Genomic DNA, 19,696 nt, shown 5'->3' with positions numbered 1-19,696 from the left:
TGCTACCTCCGGCAGGGAAAAGGAAAGGGAAGCCAGGGACTCACTTGAAAGTTTTGTTTCCCTTACTTCACCGGAATAAAACTGCAGAGCAGTGCTCGCAGTAGGGAGGCAACTGTGCCTGGAGCTGAGACAGGAGCAAGGATGGACCCTGCCCGTACTACATCCCCTCCAGTTCCTGGAGCTCTCTCCTTCCCATACACCTAACGTAATGGAGACCTGGCAGAGGGCTAGCACGCATCCTCTGTACACACCTCCAGACACAAAGAGAAGCCACTTTCCAAGTTAGCAGGTCAAATGCATAAGACACAGTTAGTGCAGCCATCCCAACTGCTTTTGTTTCTCTGCTGTTTGCAGGAAAAAGGGAATTTCACCTCCCTTTCAGCAGAAACAAGTCAGGCAGACCGTAAACATGGCTTCCTGGTTTTTTAATTCTTCCTGCAGTTGGCCCAGCTTTCCCCATGAGCAGTGCCCACCAACCCTTGCTGAAAAAAAAAGAAATCTCAATGCAAACCTTGTTTACATTTACTCTGACCTTTATTAAGCTGTCAAGGGGTACTCATTTTGCTCCACCACACCCATGGTGTCCCTTAGACCACCTTCTCCTGAGCTGTCGGGACTGAAAATGTGCAAAACCCACAGCAGTTCTTTCTGCAATGGTCACAGTTTGCCACTGTGCTGCCCTTGCAAATAGTGCAGCCGGGTCTTTCCAAAGGCCACGGATAAAAGGAATAGGGTTTAGGGACCAAGTCCCCACCTCAGCTGCATCCTTCCACCCATTTCTTGCCCCAGGCTGTGCAATTCAGGCAAGTGCAATCAATGGGAAAAGTCAGAGGCGAGACCTTTATTCTGAGGGCCCAGACGAGTTCCTGCCGCTGCGTTACACACACTAGCAAAGTTGGTTCTCAAAAGACAGGGTAGCGGCATGCCTGGGACAGCCAAACCAGCAGGACTGTACCAGCAGGGCAGGCTGGGTCTGGCAGAATAGTCAGTAATGAAACAACATCCTTTCCCCTTGCACTGAAGTCATTTGGGGCCCAATTAATGCTTTTCCGTTCATGGACATTAAGTATTTCAAAAGGATAAGTAATAATTATCATTAACATCTTTGCCATAGAGGCTAACTGAGGCACGGGCTGCTGAAGCAGCTCGTTCTGAAGTCTTGGCTGCTCAACAGCAGACACAGGGATAGCGTGCATCCCCATTCACCCAATTTGAGCTGTAACCACCAGACCACAGCCCCTCCTAGAGCCTGCTCTGCTGGGACACTACTCTGTTACAGAGTGAACAACTGCTCATTTAGGGTGGGCAGCTGCTGGGGGCAGCGAAATCTTCAGCAGCTTTTTCTGGTGGGGTGGGAGCAGTGAATATACACTAGTTTTCTTATGGCAGCCAAACCCCACATCAGCCCAGAAAACCTCTCCCTAAGCGGGGAGACGCCTACAGCTCTTAAGACATCCAGGAGCAAGAATTGGCCTCCCTAACTGTTCATATGATATTCAAAGGGAGGCGGAGAAGGAAACAGAGCTCTGAGAATCAGGATTTCCTACCGTGTCCTGAGACCATCCTGGCAATGTCTTACTCTCCCTGCTGCTTCAGCATCCCCCCAAGCACCCCCCAGTGGGGCATCCCCACCCCTCACAATGAAACCCCTGAGAAGCTGGCAGGCATGCTGGGCGCTCTGCATGGAGAGATTTAAGACCATTTTCCTCTCCCCCTTGCCAGGCTCGGCTGGGTCAGACGCAGCATTTGGCAAGAGAAGAGCTCCCTGCTAATTTTAGCCTCCAGCTCTCCACCCAGGCAGCAGCAGCTCAACCGCTATGGAAAGCTGGGCAGCACCGAGGTGAGAGCTGGGAGATGCTGCTTTCAAATGGCCCACATGGCCACACGCTGTCAGCTAAATATACACCAGTGGTGAGCAGTGGGGAGCAACCCTGGCTTGGGCTGAAGCAAATCCCTCCCTCATCGCACAGAGGCAGAGCAAGGACAAATTGCAGCTCCCAAAAGGATCTGCTCCTAGACCTGGGCAGTGCTTGCAGGACTCACTTTCTGCCCAGAGGGATAATTTAGGCTGCAAACTCACAATAGGATACCATGTGTTTTACATATTTTTGGGCAGATCTGGAGCTGGTGCACCTTGGACTCCAGTATGCCATGCTGAACAAGCACCACTTGCAAACATGGCTTATACGAGAGCCTGGTCCAGCCCCTTCCCGTAATGGTCCTTTCTCCACCACGCTGCCTACTACAAAATGGTTACCTGGGGGCGGGATGCTGAGGCTGATAGCTGTAACATCACAGTCTGTGCTGTGGGAGTCAGTGCTTGGGGTAGGAGTCGAGTGGGACAAGTTTTCCCCTGTGCCTGGATGCAAACTTGCGCTGGTTCCAGCAAACAACGCCTGCCCCTCTGTGTAAGGGAAAAATCCCCAAAGGGCATGGAAAGAAAGACAGAAAGGGAGCTGCAAGGATTATGAAAGGAACAGAGGTAGCATGAACCTCAGCAAATCTAGAGAGTTTCTGGATTAAATGCTACCCAACCTCGGACCATAGGACTATGCACAAACCAAGCATCTTTTCTTTGATTGTCACTGTACCTAAAGAAAAGGGACTTTACATCTTTTGTAAATTGAGACATGTGAAAAATTCCTGACTACATTAGCAAATCCTTTTTCTACAGAAACAACTGGCAAAGTGCTGAGCGTTTGCTAGACACCCAGGACAAAACAGGTAACCACACTCTGCAAATCAAGTGGAGCAGCTGCAGCACTGAGCACAATGCTCTACACAGGGAAACCAGATGTCTTGGCAGACACCGACTACAGTAAGAAGCCACCATGGTACTAATTTACAAGGCACCAAACACCCTTATGACACCAAATACATTCTTAACCATCTCAGTAGAGCTGCTTATGGTCCCCACCAGCTTCTGTAATTATTATCCCTGCATTTTCTTCCACTCCTTCTAAAACTGAGTCAGTGGTTTACTCTGTGGCCTCCGACTCCTTTCTACATCTCCTCTTTTTGATCTCTGCACCCAAGAGTCTTGATTCCAGCTTCTCTGCTCCACTGAAATGCCAATTATTTGCTTCTAATTTAGCCTTCAGTTCCTTCCCCCTTACGACTTTTTAGTGGCCATTGGCATTTTCTGATTACTCTGCTCTGACACGCATCTTACTGTGCCCCATTTTTGGCTGCTTCTTACTTTTGTTAAATAATCCCAGTCGTCTCTATTCCCAAATGATACCTCTTCTCTCCTGCTTGTCTTGTCTTTCACTTTTTCTTCCTCTACTTCTGCATGAGCTGCAAGACTTGCTGAAATATTTCTTTCCTCTCCTTGATATACCTATGTCAGATATCTAATTCGAACACAGAGTTACAAGAAAAAGGTGAAAACAGAATTTACAAAGGATCTAAGTTTAGGAAAAACCCCAACTAATCATGCCATTTGTGAAGCACAGGGTTTTGGGACAAGGCAATCAAGAAAGAGCACTGGAAGACCCAGAGTTAATTGGCAAAGCAATTACAATTTGCGATGCAAAGGAAATCGGCCACATGGCTGGAGCTGATGGAATGCAGACAGCGATCAGACAGTACAGACAAACTGAAATAATACTAGCCAGACTGAGGCGGGGGACAGTTGGAGTTCAAAGAGGGACTGCATCCTCCCCTGCACCACCAGCACACACAAAAGACCCTCTTCCCCACTGCAGCAAGTGGTGCAAGTCAGTGAGATGCACGTGGAAATACCTCGCAAGACCTGCAAGAAACAGCAGCATGTTCTGAGGAATCGCAAACGCAGAGCACAACTACAGGGTGGTGGCAACATTAGCATCATCAGGACTTCTTCAGAGGAGCAGCAGGGATGAAAATGAGGGCTTAGTGAGAGGGGAAAGCAATATGGAAGGTGGAGCCATTTATTAGCTGCAGACCAAGCGCAGGTGAGCAGCACCATGCCGGCAACAGAGAAATTGCCAACGGATGAAAAGGCACTGGCAGGATAAGCAAATTAAATTCAGGCTGAATGCTGGCGATCTTAGCTCCACTACTGGAGCAGGTGAACAACACAAACAAGTAAATACACATAATCAGCTACAGCCAGTAACTACGGGGAAAGGAAAACACCCATTACCAAGGTTAAAGTCTGTCAAACCCTGGTCTCACAAAGTGCATCCAATTCCCTGAAGAGGCAGGAGACCAAAACAGCAGAGACAGAATTAGAATACAGCCATCCAAGGATAAATAAGCTCCCAACATAGCACAATCCAGAGCACTACAACTGTCCTTCAACTCACACACCTTACAAAGCTCTTCCTGGCCTGAGGAAGTGGCTGCAGAAGAGCTGGACGGGGAACAGCCCTGGGAATCAGCGACGGAGTGGGAGCAGCCCAGGTGCCTGGGCAGAAAGAGGTGATGAAGCAACCCCTGCCACAAACCTGATTGCTTAGGCCCTGAAGAATTAAACACCTTTATAAAGAGGGTTTTGCCCCTATCTGTGAGGGGAGAGAAGAATGATGGTACCAAATCATTTTTGGTTCTTGAGGTGCTTGCAGTGAGTGATCTGGCCAGCGTGTGGAGACAAACTAAGTGTCAACTTGGCAAAACCTTTTTCCACAGACCAGCATTCAGGCTGTGTTTGGCACTGAAGCTCTTTCTAGGATGCATATGAACTTAGATCCATGCAGATGTTTACTCAGGGCAGGGGGACAGTCCTAGAGGATCATCACTGGAGGCTTGAGAAAAGCTAGACCTGCTGGGTTTAAGCAAAAGGGTCTATATAACCTATGCGGCAAAAAGAAAAATAAAAATTGAAAGGTGAAGTGGTTGGCAACAGTAACACCTAGGCTGCTGTCAGGGTGCCTGTCTCAAAATCAGCAGGAAGGGACACAATGACTCTTGGAATAGTGACTTATATCAGACAAATTATAAATGCTTGAAAAAAATGTCCTTCAGAGCTAAAGCATCCTACAGGGATGGGCTTGAGTTTCAGCTAAGAAACTGAAAAAGAAAATATGTGGGCTTGGTATTTTGCAAAGAAGCAGTAATTCAGCGATCCATAGCTGACACATTGGTTGGTTTTGCTGTACACACCTGTTTTACAAACCGAATATAAGTGAAAGAGAGAGATGGCAATTGCAGACACTTGCTAGCACAGGGCACAAAATTGCTGGGCAACTGAGCACAGCAGCATATTATACTATTGCCTGTCTCAGAGACTCATGGAATGGTCTGGGTGTGAAGGGACCTTTAAAGATCACCTAGTCCAACCCCCCTGCCATGGGCAGGGACATCTGTCACTAGATCAGGTTGCTCAAAGGCCCCTCCAACGTAGCCTTGAATGTTCCAGGGATGGAGCATCCACAACTTCTCCAGGCAACCTGTTCCAGTGTCTCACCACCTGCATGACCAGAGATGGTTCCCTCAGCCTGCCCTCATGTGCCCTGGCCCCTCACCATCTCGAAGGCCCTGGGCTGGGCCCACACCACGCACCAGCATCTTTCCTGAACTAGGGAGACAAGGAGGGGACAGAGGAGTCCAGATGCAGTCACCAAAGTACCAAATAGGAGAGGACAAAAGCATTTTTACTGCTCTCTTTCTTGTTTTGCGGTTAATTTTTTAATTGTTTATTGCCGATCTTGAAAAGATCTCCTAATGAAGCAGCTAGAAGGAACCTTAATGCTGAAGGCCAGCACTTCTTCCTGGCAGAACTGCAGTCTCCTCCTCCATAGGAACAGCCGTCCCTCTAACTTCTTTGCTTGACCCGTTGCTATTCTTTGGGCACTGCCACGGAGGGTCTGGCTTCATCTTCAGCCACCCATCAGGCAGCCTTCTCGTCCTCAGACTGACGAAACCCCACGCCCAGGCCCCAGGGACCTCGGTGGTCCTCCGAGGGACGACTCGTGTCGCTCCAGCGCAGCAGCCTGGCAGAAGCCAGGTTGTCTCGTCCCCTCTCCTGGAGGCTCAGAGCAGAAGAGATGGCACCCCTTCAGGAGGGGTGGGGGATGGGAAAGAGGGGCTCACACAACCCGTGGCAATCAACAAAATAATTGTTGATGCCAGGAAATGGAACAGGTGAGCCCGCAGGATGGCCAGGCGTGGAGGCTGGGCCCATGGTAGGGCGCTGGCTGGGTGTTCCTGCAACACTGCTGCCATGGTGTCACGGAGGGGAGCCCTGGGACAGCGTAGTGGTGCCAGGTGAGCCATGCTGGGGGCAGATCCACTTCCATCAGTTCTTCTGGATCTTTGGGTGGATCCACCTCTGTGGGCTCCACACCATCAGCCACACGAGCGATGGCCATCGCTATCACGTGGCTGATGGTGTCCCCCCTCCGACACTGTCTCCTCTTCCTCCGCGTCTCCTGCAGCTGGCTATCTGCCTTCCCACACAAAAGTGGGCAGCCACTTGCCTTGCTGCCGCGGGACCTCCTTCTTTCAATCAGCCTTGGAAACCAAGGGCCTCAGCGAATTGTGGGCCAGCGTCCCTGTATTTATAGGGCCCAGAACAGAAGGGCAACGAGATGGCTCGTGACATCAGGAGGCCACTGCGATGGCAACGCAGAGATAGCTGTGCTGGGAGCTGGGGGACCTGTGGCCTGAAACATGTCCTACTGTGAGAGGAGGAGAAAGGTTGGGGGGCTAAGGGCCCCTTTCCTGGGGATCGCTCCCCTGCGCCATTCTGCTGCCCCTTGGGCACAGGGACTGCCCTCCACCTCCCACCGTGCGCCCTAGGCTCCAGCACCCTCCTCATCCTGTGCCCAGCGTCCCCTGGATGAGATGGTGGCCACAGCGTTCCAAGCCACAACGGCGCAAGGTCTCCCAGAGCTCCATAACGTCACTGTTGATTGCCAAGCGTTGCATGGGCCCTTCTTTCCCGTCCCCCGGCCCTGCCCCTGGAGAGGTGCCATCTCCTCTGCACGGAACCCCGAGGGAGAGGGGAGACCCCAGCGTCCCTGGGGCCACGGTGCCGGCACAATGCGAGGGGTCTGTCCGAGGGGAGTGAGGGATGTCCGTGGGGCCTGGAGGTGGTGGGGTTTCTTTCCACTCCAAGGTTCACCTTTGCTCCGAGCTCTAGTTTTAAGGACAAACTTTCTCACTGCTTTTTTTTTTTTTTCCTAATAAGATAGGGGTGACATATGACCTGGGAAAGACTTTAATAATGTGTTCATTCTTAACACCTTGGCTTGGGTGTTATTTTGAATTTCTAAGTAGATGCTATTACTCCCTCCCATTGGTATGAGAGTACAGACTATGGGTCATAATTGCCGTTCACAAGATTTCCTCTGAAATAGGCATGCATTGATGTTTTCAAGACATAGCAACTGCAAAATGAGACTTCTTATATTTAGTCCTTATCTTGGGCAGACAATTTATTTTCAAGGTACACCTCTGGAAACTATAGTTTAGTCAGGTTTGATAGGAAAACTTGGTTTTGGCAGATGGTTGGTTTATTTTGCATTTTTAATTGAAAACAAATAAAACCCAACTGGCCTGCTTACAACAAAACATGGACTGTGCCGGCTAATGCTGAGCAAGCTGCCGCAGCAGGTAATTGAGGCTATTAGTACAGAGTGGTCTGGACAGGATATTCTCTTTCCATTATAAGTATTGTTCTGCAGCTTTGATGGGGTTAACAGCACCCAGACATGACTACTGCAATTTTACAGAAAATAACATTACAAAATATAAATAAAACTAATTTAGGAAGTGAAGTATTTACGAGAAGGGCTGGACATAACCAGGCTGAAATGAACAGCAGCACGGAGGAAGCTGTCGGAGTTGCCAACACCAAATATACGGGCCAAGTCAAACAGCCCACACTAATAACATGGAAATAAGTGGCCTCTTGAAGCAAGGCAGAAACAGATTTATTTAGAATGCCAGGAAAAAATACACATACCATTAATGTAGATTGTCCTCACTTCAAGACAGCTTTACTAGGCACTTCTGCAGCCTAACAGGTGATGATGCAGATCAAATATTTTTACTGGTAAACGGGATATAACAGCATCTGACAATGAACTACTGTTTAGTGTGTGTGAATTTACAGAATTTCAGTGACACATGGGCTTCTATATAAGCCTACTAGTTCATAATACTCACAGTCCAGAGGACTAGTGGAAAAGAAAGTTAAAAAGATAAAACTTGCCTGTTATGGAAGGCCCCATAGTCAAGTCTGTGATGTGGATTCATTTTTTTACATTACTGAGTAGCACTGGCTGTCAATTGCTCATATTGGCTTGACTGGGAAAAAAATCCACGAATATTTAGACTGTCTGAAATCAACATCAAGGTCACCAAGATGGAAACCAGGAAGGAAGAAAATCCCCATGGATGATGCAAAGGTCTGGGACTTACCATTTGCATCTCTGATGGAAAACGGTGACACAGAAAAGCAAGAATTGTACAAGATGCAATACTGTTGCCACATAAGGGTATCAGATAGACCTACAATGTAAAGTAATAGGTGACAGCTTTTCCAGCTTCTAAAAACAAGGGGGATAAGAAGCCACATTGACCTCTCTTCCCCTCAAAAAAATCTCAAATGGGAAATAGTCACAGAACACTGAAATAACTAAGCCTTAGGAAATGATAAAATTAGAACTAGTGACCTTTTGAGAGGGGCACCAATGCTTCAGGGGGACTCACAGGTCCACCTGATAATCTTTGGATTGTCTGAAATGATCCAGCATCTCAAAGACTAATTGAATCTCATTATTCTGTGTAGCTGATTTAAATTCCTTATTACGCCAACATGAATTATTGTTCTGAGATGTGTTTGGAGAAGGCTGATTTACTTAACAGCAACATTGCCCCAGACCATCTTATCATCTCAAAGTGTAGGGGACTCTCTCCAGATCAGGAATATGAAAGCCTTTGCGCTCTGGTGTGGGAAAGTCTTCTCGGGAAAACAGAAGTACAGAGGAGCTCTGGTCAAGATGCCAGTGCATTTTGGTTTGGCTAATTACACACACAATGAATTTCTAACATCACAAAAAGCATAAGTATCTAAGGACCAGGTTCATATCTGTTTCCACCCAAGGCACTACATGAATCTCTTAATCTCACACCACATCTAAGTAAGACAGCTTTTTTGCTTTTCTGGAAAGCCCTTCTCAGCTATTATTGCAAGCCTGAAAAAAGCAATTGCATTGGGAAGTGACTGGAAAAGGGAACACTAATGCACAGCAAGACAAATAGGGAAGGGAAACTCAAAGTACAACAAAATAAATAACCCCATCAATTCTCGAGGCTATTGTTGTAAGCACTGGAGAAAGAACCCCATCATCACTCCGTTCCCCACTGCCACGACCTACAAGGCAACCTCTGCCTTCAGGACAACATCCTGCCTTTTACCATATTGCAGATGTTGGCAATTCTAAACTGCAAGATGAAAGACGACATCCATCATCTATCCCAGCACCGCTCTTCCTTCACATCTGCCTGAGCTTGCAGGCAAGAGAAGGCAGAGCCTTCATGTTACTACTATACCATACGCAGAAACGCATCTCCAGAAGACAATAGCATTCCTCTGCCAACCCCACAGCGTGGACGAGATGCACAGGAGGGCACCGCTCTGTGAGATCCAAGTCATCCAATCTGACTCAAGAGAGGAAGGTGTGGTGCAGGAACACGTGCTGTGCTGGCACACCACTACACAAATCTGTCACAGATAATGCGTACATAAAGGGATGTCACAAGAGTTTATTTATAATGATAATATGTAATCTTTGCAAATGATCTGGGGATCTTCTGGGGCCAGACCAACTGTGGGCCAGGTTCCAAGAAAACAAACACTCATGATTCTCATTTGGTGCACAAGGACCCAGGCACTCAGTGCTGCTTCACAAAAAGGTTATTTAAGAGTCAAATTCCTACCTGACTTCAAGTCAAGAGGTGAAAAAAGCCAGGTTCACAAATTACCTGCAGTACATGTCCCAGCAGCAGTGAAAGGATACACTGGCCCAGGACAAGTATGGCATCGCTAGCATGAGGTCCAAGCATCCCCTGCCTGCTGTGTCAATGAACTTCACAACCAAGCTAGAGTATGATGCAAATCGCTCTCAGTGGCCCTGGCTTCTCCGCTGGGTCTGTGATAGCAGTCTATGCTGTGAATACAGGCCTGGGGATGTTGACTCCATTTTACATACACCAGTGCAAAGCAAGATGTGACAGCACTTCTGATCATCCTCCAGGGAGACTGAACTGACCACCTGAATGTGAAAAATCTGCCCCACCTGCAGTGCCCATCCTTCTCCCCACAGCTACAGCAGCCCACGATGTACTTTGGGGAATGGTGTTGCTTGGCACAGATCCCTGTGAATGAAGGTCTTCAAACGCACAGAAGTATCATATGCAAACTTCATGATATAGATGCTTCCCTGCTGCCAACACTTTTCTTCAGTCAGGATGAGGTGCTTTGGGGGTGATACCTAGTTTAATTTTTCCTCTGGGTTAACAGTTTCCACAGAGAGGAAATAGTACTTCAGCCACCACGGGAGAGCTACAGGGTCCAATCTCTCCCCATGGGCACGCAGTAACCTTCGCTGCAATTAGCTATGCAAAAGAGCGATACTGTGCACGTACAGGCAAGTAACCTTGCGTGTGAGCGATTGCAAAAGTCAGCCCATGTGCATGTGAATGAACCTGCATATGTGGGTGTGCTTACCCGTATGCATAGGTGCTTCTGAGGGTGCCTGGGCAGGGAGGCTAGAGAAGGAAGTTGGTGCATTACTTTAAACGAGCAGCTTCAGATTTCTGCCAGATACTTTTCTCATACAAACACGTGAACCTGCCCATTCACACCAGTCGATGAATCAGCATATGGATGGGAATCAGGGAGTCTCAGTCGGTGCGATATTGCCGCCGGTGCACCACTGTGGTAGCAATTGGCACCTGTTGTTCTTCAACCCTCAGCAACCCCACAAGACCGGGCAAGGTGGACAGCTCTTTCATTTCCTCCATCTCCAAGGCAGCTATACCAAAGGCCCACCAGTACCCTTCTGGGTCTTTGAAATGCCCTCTCCTGAGAAAGTCTGTGCCAAGGATGCATGGAGCCTCTGGGCCAGTCACAATGGGCTGTTCTGCCCCTCATTCCCATTTAGGCTTATTTCAGCCTCCAGTACAGTTAGGTGTTGGGATCCCCCTGTCACCCAGAAATAAGGTCAGTTTTTAAGCAACTTGCACGGCTTTGTAGTAGCCTGGACGCCTGAACATCAGAGAGCTCACCATGGTAGGGGGGTAAGAAACCAATTTTCAGGGGAAGGAAAGGAACACTGAAGATGTACATACTGGAGAGTTGGAATTCTTGCCACAAGGACTTTTTTATTTGCATATCTCCACTGTTTCTTCTGAACCCCTCCTATTTCCCACTTCAGAGTAGGACTGCACACTACTGAGTTAGAAAAGCAGCAATTTGAGACACTAGAAGTGAGACAGAAACCACTTGTCACAATCCAAGATAGGAAGATAACACACTCCCAGTGTTATTTACATGCAACAATAAAATGTGGAGGAACAAGGGTAGGTTGAAGCAGCCAGGAGTGGAAGGTTAAAGAAGGAGCCCCCTGATCCCTTTTTCCTACAAGCTACACCTCCCAGCAATCTAATCTAATCCTACACACCCTGCTTGTGCCTGGCCCAGTGTGACGCTCACACCTGCAATAAAGGAAATCAGTGCAAGTGATTTATAGCTTCCTGAGGTACCATGGTCCTTGCAGCAGAAAAAGTCTGCACAGCAACGGCTGGGAACGACCTCACCTCCAAGTTTCTTCAGGGATCAGGATTTGCTTTTACTATGTTGACACAAGGTTTTAAAGCAAAGGGGGATCATTGCACATCCTCCTTGCCTGCAAGCACAGCTTGCTGATGCCAGTCTTGCTCCCTCAGAATCATACCTTTCTGCATGGGCGGACGAGATGAGGCACTGCTGGGCACAGAAGAGAAAAACAGAAGTAGCAGGAGGTCCCCGACCCACCAGCCTTTCCATCCAAACAGAGCATCGCAGCAGCTCTGGAAAGAGGCAGTGTCTTGGGGTGTGGGATCTTCCCTGAGGAAGACTTGTCCCTGCCCTTGCCTCTTCCAGCTGTTCTGCCAAGCCAACAGCATTACAGGAGTGAAGGCAGGGTGCAGGAGTCACTCTCCAGGCCTGGCTGCTCTGTGCTTTACTGGTATTTTCTCCTCCCCAACACCTCATTCACCCTTGAAATAAGAAAGTTTCCTGTCTCCAGCGTTTACTTGCGGGAGCAAAGTGTGCTGTGTAGCAAGCTAGTAAAGATGAGAAAAACATTCCTACTGGAGAGCCCACTCCACAGAGGTTAGTGCCTGTCAGCAGCAGGAGTAAACAGACTGTCTCCAGCTCCTCGGGTTTCTTGGCAGGGAGGCAGTGTCCTGCCTGTTACAACTTGTTTTGGATGACAACAGGCCACATTTCATGTGAGGAGAGTTGTACCCATCTTCAACTCACATCAGCCTGCTTGTTTTTCTTCAGTCAGCTGTAAATATGTTTAAGATTTCTATAAATATCTATTGGGCAGCAGATCAGTGGAAAAAAGGAAAAAAGGAAAAAAAAGGAAAAAAAAGGAAAAAAAAGGAAAAAAAAGGAAAAAAAGGAAAAAAAAGGAAAAAAAAGGAAAAAAAGGAAAAAAAAGGAAAAAAAGGAAAAAAAAGGAAAAAAAAGGAAAAAAGAAAAAAAAAAGGAAAAAGGAAAAAAGAAAAAAGGAAAAAGGAAAAAGGAAAAAAGGAAAAAAGGAAAAAAGGAAAAAAGGAAAAAAGGAAAAAAGGAAAAAAGGAAAAAAGGAAAAAAGGAAAAAAGGAAAAAAGGAAAAAAGGAAAAAAGGAAAAAAGGAAAAAAGGAAAAAAGGAAAAAAGGAAAAAAGGAAAAAAGGAAAAAAGGAAAAAAGGAAAAAAGGAAAAAAGGAAAAAAGGAAAAAAGGAAAAAAGGAAAAAAGGAAAAAGGAAAAAAGGAAAAAAGGAAAAAAGGAAAAAAGGAAAAAAGGAAAAAAGGAAAAAAGGAAAAAAGGAAAAAAGGAAAAAAGGAAAAAAGGAAAAAAGGAAAAAAGGAAAAAAGGAAAAAAGGAAAAAAGGAAAAAAAGGAAAAAAGGAAAAAAAGGAAAAAAAGGAAAAAAAGGAAAAAAAGGAAAAAAAGGCAAAAAGGAAAAAAAGGCAAAAAGGAAAAAAAGGCAAAAAGGAAAAAAAAGGCAAAAAGGAAAAAAAAGGCAAAAAGGAAAAAAAAGGCAAAAAGGAAAAAAAAAGGCAAAAAGGAAAAAAAAGGCAAAAAGGAAAAAAAAGGCAAAAAGGAAAAAAAAGGCAAAAAGGAAAAAAAAGGCAAAAAGGAAAAAAAAGGCAAAAAGAAAAAAAAAGGCAAAAAGAAAAAAAAAGGCAAAAAGGAAAAAAAAAAGGCAAAAAGGAAAAAAAAAAAAGGCAAAAAGGAAAAAAAAGGCAAGCCCCACAACAACAGGAACAGAAACACCCTCCTGCCCATGAGAGACAACAGTCCTGCCAATAAGGCTCTCTGGGAAGAATATGTAGGAATACCTTGATGCAGCCACATCACAAGAAAAAAAATATTTTTTTTTCCACCAGACTGACTGCTCATTTCAGTATCACCTTCAAAGGAAAGCTAGCACTCATGAGAGCCGATACTATCATCCATCCCTGTCCAGCCCATCCCAAACCTCCCTGGCAGCTAGAAAAGGGCCCAGATCGACTTAGGCATGCGTGAATCCCAACCCATGGGGTATACTGAGCATGAATTCTGCACCTCAGGCTGGTCCCTCAACCTTTGACTTTAACATTACAGCAAAATGAACCTCACAGCCAGAGCCTCTCCCAGCGTACAGTGATGCTGTGCCGTGGAAGCCAAGGCGTACCGATGATTACAGCGTATTCTCCTGGGCCCTTTACTCTCTTTCATCCAAACTCACTCACTTACATGATTAACTTTGTTGCATAGCAGAGCTGCATATAGATCAAGGGAGGACAGTCAGGGCCTCAATTTTTAAGCGTTACTTACTCAGACGCTCACACCCAGGCCATCTGACCTTTACTTCCTCCACCAGAAACTGATCTGGTGGGGGAAGAGGAGGAGAGGAGCATAAAGCTGGGGAGGATCCACCATGTCTGAAGACTTGCTCTAATGCGCTGACCTGGGAGCAGGGGTGGCGTGAGGGCATCACAGTGGCTTGTGCTCCATCCCATGCGGGGCTAAGAGGAAAGGGAATATTTTCTGTGACTCCTTACAGCCTTGCAAGAGGAGGGCTTACCTCTCTGGAAAGACAAAACATACTTGGCTTTCTATACACAGGCTGTTCTGCAAGGCCTTTTAGGGACGCAAGAAGAAACTCTGTTACAGGCATAGGAGATGGAAACAGTGATGTCCTGCAGATCTCCTTCCAAGCCCAGCATCTCTTCAGCTTTCTGGCCCCAATGGAGGCAGCCTCTTAGCCTTTTGTCTAGAAAAATTACCCAATAAACAGCCTTTGTATTTTGTCATTAATAACTGGGGAGGCTGTTGCATCAGATAAGTTGAGGTGGTAGATCTTGGTTGGTCCCAGGCGTGACTTACAGTAGGGCTCCCACCTGGGACATGCAACAGAAAACAATGCAGAAATGAGAGGGGAAAAGTATTAATTGCTCTGAGAGTCACTCCCTCCTACACCAGCTCCCTGGGATCTCTGGAAAGTCACCACGTGGAGTCACAAACGCAGCTGCCCCAGTCTCCAGAGAAGCAAACATTACTTAGTTTTAACAGCCAAAAGAAAACAGATACTATTTGTCTTTCACTCTGACTTCTGATTTCTCTTAAAACAAAACATACTTTTAGAGGCACTGGGGCAAGAGGAAGGGTGGGGAGGGTCACAGATTAACCTTCCTCCTGTTAGCAGGTTCCAGGATCCCGGCCACGAGGCCAGGAAAACATGATGCCCGGCGCCCAGCACGCCTGCAGGGCCTCGGCTCTCCAGGCACAGCTGCTCTCCCTCCGTGATGCTGCAGAGCCCCGAGGAGCTGCCTGCTGGAGGGTTTCACCCTCCCACCCTTTCCAGCAGTGTTTAAATGTCTTCCGCATGCAATGAGCGGCAACGTCTCTGGTGGATTTGGGAGAATCCGAACTTTTATATAATTGAACTTCAATATAATGTAATTAATTTTCCTCATCTTCTGTTTTGGTTGGTAGTGACTGTAGTCATGTCACTGTTTCCAGTTTCAGTCTTAAAACAGAATGACTTCTGTAACAGAGATGTAAAAATAACCCTGTCTAAAAGCAAAGAGGAAGAACCCAATTCATAAAAGTTGTTTGCTCCTGCACATCTCTTCTGTCATTACACTCTCTGCCTGTTTCTCCCATCCCCTCCCTCTCCCTTTGCATTGCTATCAGCGACATGACCGTCAGCTGTACGGCTCTAGATACCTGACTCAGCCCACCTCTCCTTATAACCACTATTTTAAATACCTCTGAGCAGTTTGTTTTCTCCCTTGCTGCACCGCTGAAGTCCTCTACATACCTCTACAGTCTACTCTAAGGATCTTTGAGGGCTATTGGCAAAGCGGTGTACAGTAAGAAGCTTGGCTAGGTTACATGAAAGATGTAACGTGAAGTAGATTCATAGTGCAACCCATCTTCTCACGTCACAACTAATCCACCAGGCATAAAAAGCAGATTATTACTAGAGGATTTATCCGAGCCAAAGAAATCAGATCTCTTACGCTGTTGGAACAATAAATATGTGTTTTTAGCCTTAACGTCACATATAATATGGAACAAATGGACAAGCTGAAGTCCTGTAATGGATTTTGTGGAAGTAGATGTTCATGCAACTCCTTGCACAGCCACAGTCTAAGGCTTTAAGACTGAAACCAAGCCTGACTCACGGGAGTAAGAATCAGGGGGTTTATAATGTGTAATGAAGGGACCAAGACGTTGAAAAGTATTAATAGTTAAATGCTCAGATATACTTGAAAAACTACTATTGAATTAGATTGGCACCAAGCACTGAGATTATTTTAAGAAGAGCAGCAACAACACCATAGGCTTTTACAAAACCTTGGGCCATTCAAAACTTTCTTGTAACTGTAAAAGAGACGAGAAGCATAAAAACCCACATGACACTGACAGAAATAACTGTTTTGCTCTACTTCGGAAAAAAAGCAGCTAACTGCACTTAGTATCAGCCCCGCTGTACTCCTAAAAGTTTGCACAAAATGAACCCGTTACTAGGCGAGTGGCGCGCATCTCCAGGGTATGCATTCCCTCCTCCTTTGCATTCTCTTCTTCTCTCATCAAAGCAATATTCAAAGCATCTTTGCTGCCTTCCAGGTTGGCACCGGAGCCCCGAAAACAAGAGTCACCTCAACGCCGTGGCTCCGGGCTCTTCAACTCCAGCAAGGTCACATTTTGACAGGTCTCCTGACAGAGAGGAGGGTGAGAGCCGACAGGCCAAAGGCAGAAAAGCGAACCCCCCCCAACACCCATCTCCTTCCCGGGAACAAAACCCCCCTCCGTCCCCGAGGGCTCCCCGGGAAGCGGCTCCCCGATCGCCAGCAGCGCTCTGCCGCCCGCCGCGGCACCGGGCTGCGCTCACCCCCTCCTCCCCGGCCGGCCTGGAAACGGGGGGCACCGCACCGGGCTCCCGAGCGGGACTCGGGACCGGCACCGCACCGGGCTCCCGAGCGGGACTCGGGACCGGCACCGCACCGGGCTCCCGAGCGGGACTCGGGACCGGCACCGCACCGGGCTCCCGAGCGGGACACGCAGCGCCCGGGGGGAGCCCGGGACGGCGCCGGGCTGCGAAGCACGGGACACCCCCCCCCCTTCCCCTCCCCCGGCGCCCCGCGCGGAAACTCACTGCGGTCCGGGGGAGCCCCGCCGCCGGCCGCCGCCGCCGCCACCAGCTCCAGGTAAGCGGCCCAGAGCCCCAGGGCCAGCGCGCCCAGGGCCAGCAGCAGCCGCAGCAGCCGCCGCCGCCGCCGCAGCCGCGCCAGCAGCCGGCCCCGCATGGCGCCGCTCAGGGCGCCCGGCCCCCGCCGCCGCCGCCCCGGGGCATGCTCCCGCCGCCGCGCCGCACCGGCCCGGCCCGGCGCCGCTGCCTCCGACCCCCCGTCCTCCTCCTCCGCGGGGCGGGCCCAGGTGCGGGGCGGCGCCGCGCCCCCGCGGGCGCAGCTCCCGGCCGGGCTCTGCCGCCGCCCCCCGCACCTGCCTCCGCCCCGCGGGGGCCGAGCCGGGGGCTCCGCGCCGGCGGGGCCGCAGCCGTCATCGCCCCCCCCGGCCGAGCCGGGGCCGGGGCCGGGGCCATCCCCGCCCGGGCCGCGGGGTCAGCGCTGCCGGAGGTCTCCGCTCCTGCCAAGGCGACGGAAGAGCTGCTTCAGGGCAGGAGGAGGCTCCGGATCCTCCTCGGAGCCGGTTTTCGTGCCGGGGGGAGCGCTGGTGGATCCCTCCGGCGAGAGAGAGGCCGGGAGATAGTAACTCCTCCGCCCGGAGGGAAGGGGGGCGAGAGCGGGGCCATTCAAATTCGCGCAGCTACACACAGCTGAATCCATTTGAAAGTGTCTTGCGCCTGCTGCAACAAGTGTATTTAATCCAAAGTGCTTCGCTCAGTCAGGAGGAACGGGGCTCAGGAAGTCTCCAAATCTGCTCTCTGAAGCGGCTGATCAGGTGCGATGTTACACCGCTCGGACCCACCGGAGGGAGGGCGCTGGAGGCCCACAGGAAGACCAGGACCTTCCTTGGGTGTGCTCAGTGTTCCATGTCACATCTCAAGCGCGCTGTGGAAGTGACTCTCCCAGCTGTCCCCCCCATGCTCTTGATTTGGTTCACATCACCAAGCGGTCTCAGGGGATGCAAACTGGATTCGTCCTGGGTGAAATTAAACTGGAAGATGCTGTCTGGGGTGCGCATAATGCATCCAGCTGGGGAGCTAGTCCAGAAAAACCTCTTTCCAAACATGTATGGTGTGGGCGTTGGGTCATTGGAACCAACCATTTCTCTTCACGTTTCTGCTGCTGCAGAGCTGCTCCTGCACAGATGCAGCCCCTGCGCAACCACAAAGAGCAACCCTCAGGCTGAAGTTAATTTTTAAAATGCATGCAATGGTGACAGACCTTTTTTGGAGGGTCCATCTTCCTTTCACAGCAGCCTTCCGAAAGGCTTAGAAAACGTGCCAAAGCCCTTTTAAATGGCACGGAGGGTGACAGAAGAGCAGTGTGAATCCCAGCGGGGACAGGCTGACATTGACAGAGTGCCAGCATCCCAAGTATTGCAGTGGTTGGGGGCAGAAGCAGCATCTGTAGTCCCTGGCATCAAGTGCGGAACACCATGTTCCCAGCGTCCAGGCAACACCTAGAGACCCTGCTGTTACCTGTCACACATTGCGATGGACAGACAGATGATAAGTTTCCTTTTTCTGAACATCTCACAAAGGTTTCAGAACCATCTCCTCTCAGCAATGTGTTGGAGAGATTTTTCTTGTTTCAGGAAAGTGCATCCAGAGAGTTTTATACCTCATTGTGGAGGTGGAAAGACATGACATTTCTCAAGATGGAAACAACTCCTGCAAGTGGGGGAGGCCGGTGAGCAGCTCTGTCCTTGGGCTCCCCTGCCTCCCTGGGGACAAGGTCCATTCTGCAGCTTTTGAGGGTGCAACACTTGCATTCATCCTTCCTACCTTGCTAGTGGCCACAGATGCACGTGGCACCGGTCCAAGCTTGAATCATGGTGCTACTTCCTCCGGTGCAAACAGAAAAGGCTGCCAATACCCAGCCACCACCCGTACCCACACGATTAAAAACTTGAAGGTGCGCGCCAGTTTAATCATTTCAAGGCAGAAATATCATGTAAGGGTATGACACTTACTGTTGAAGTTTTTTGGTGGTGTGTTGGTTTGGGTTTTTTCCAGCATGAAAGAAATAAACCAAGATTTTCATATTTGTTCAAAAAAAGAGAGGAAAATACTAGGAAAAAATGTGTAATAAATACAGATCTAAATTAAACTTGATTTACCATTTAAAGAATGAAAATTGAGTGATGTATTAAGCAGGAATTTGGCTGCATTTCTTAAATGAACAACCTTAAGTTTGAAAAATGACAACTGCACTTTGTTGAAACTTTGCTGCATATTAAAAATATTAAAATAAGTAAGGACATTTTTCTCTTCTGAACATGGTACTAAAATGGAGGGGAGGCGAAAGTGAAATTATAGGCTAACAGTAGTACTGTTGACTTGTAAAGAAACAAAATTTTTTTCCTGATAGAACTATGCTATAATGAAGATACTGAAAAGCTCTTGTCTCTGGAGAAAAAGCTTAAAGAAGTGTGACATGTTGATGTCTATCTGTTACGATGTAGTTATAATAGGACAATATTAAGGAACAAATTTAAGCTGGATGTGTAATAAATAGTGAAAGAATTTGAATAGCCCTACATTGTACTTAAAGTAACTTATTTTGGACCACTTACTTTCATTGCGGAAAGCACTGATGCCCAGGAATAAGATTACCACTTACAGTAATGTTTTAAAGACACCTCACATGAATGTTTTTATCCCAAGTCTACCAGCAGTCTTGTATTCCCAGTTTCTCACGCATCCCCAGTCACACACACGTGTGCCCAGACCTCCACATCTCTCACCTCCGCTGGGTGCCATACGGTACCAGTGGAAACTGCAGCTCGTAACAGTCCCATACGCTGCGGTCAGCCCCATGAGGGAAAGAA

General features: G+C 48.4%; 1 protein-coding gene across 3 annotated transcripts in view; it reads right to left on the bottom strand.

Annotated features, from left to right (window-relative positions):
* Positions 1-17,123, bottom strand: part of B4GALNT3 (beta-1,4-N-acetyl-galactosaminyltransferase 3) — a 72,523-nt gene extending 55,400 nt beyond the window's left edge. For all 3 annotated transcript variants that reach the window (XR_012653577.1, XR_012653576.1, XM_075051072.1), the window contains exon 1: positions 16,836-17,123. Coding sequence is in view for 1 of the 3 variants with exons in the window: in XM_075051072.1 (XP_074907173.1) it covers positions 16,836-16,986 (151 nt within the window). In the remaining 2 variants the exon portion in view is untranslated. The remainder of the gene's footprint in view (positions 1-16,835) is intronic.
* Between the last annotated feature and the right edge of the window lie 2,573 nt (positions 17,124-19,696).

The sequence above is a fragment of the Buteo buteo genome, chromosome 19, assembly GCF_964188355.1.
Source record: "Buteo buteo chromosome 19, bButBut1.hap1.1, whole genome shotgun sequence".
NCBI classification, from domain to species: Eukaryota; Metazoa; Chordata; class Aves; order Accipitriformes; family Accipitridae; genus Buteo; species Buteo buteo.
The sequence above is the reverse complement of the archived record's forward strand: the minus strand, read 5'-3'. Positions and strand labels throughout refer to the sequence as shown.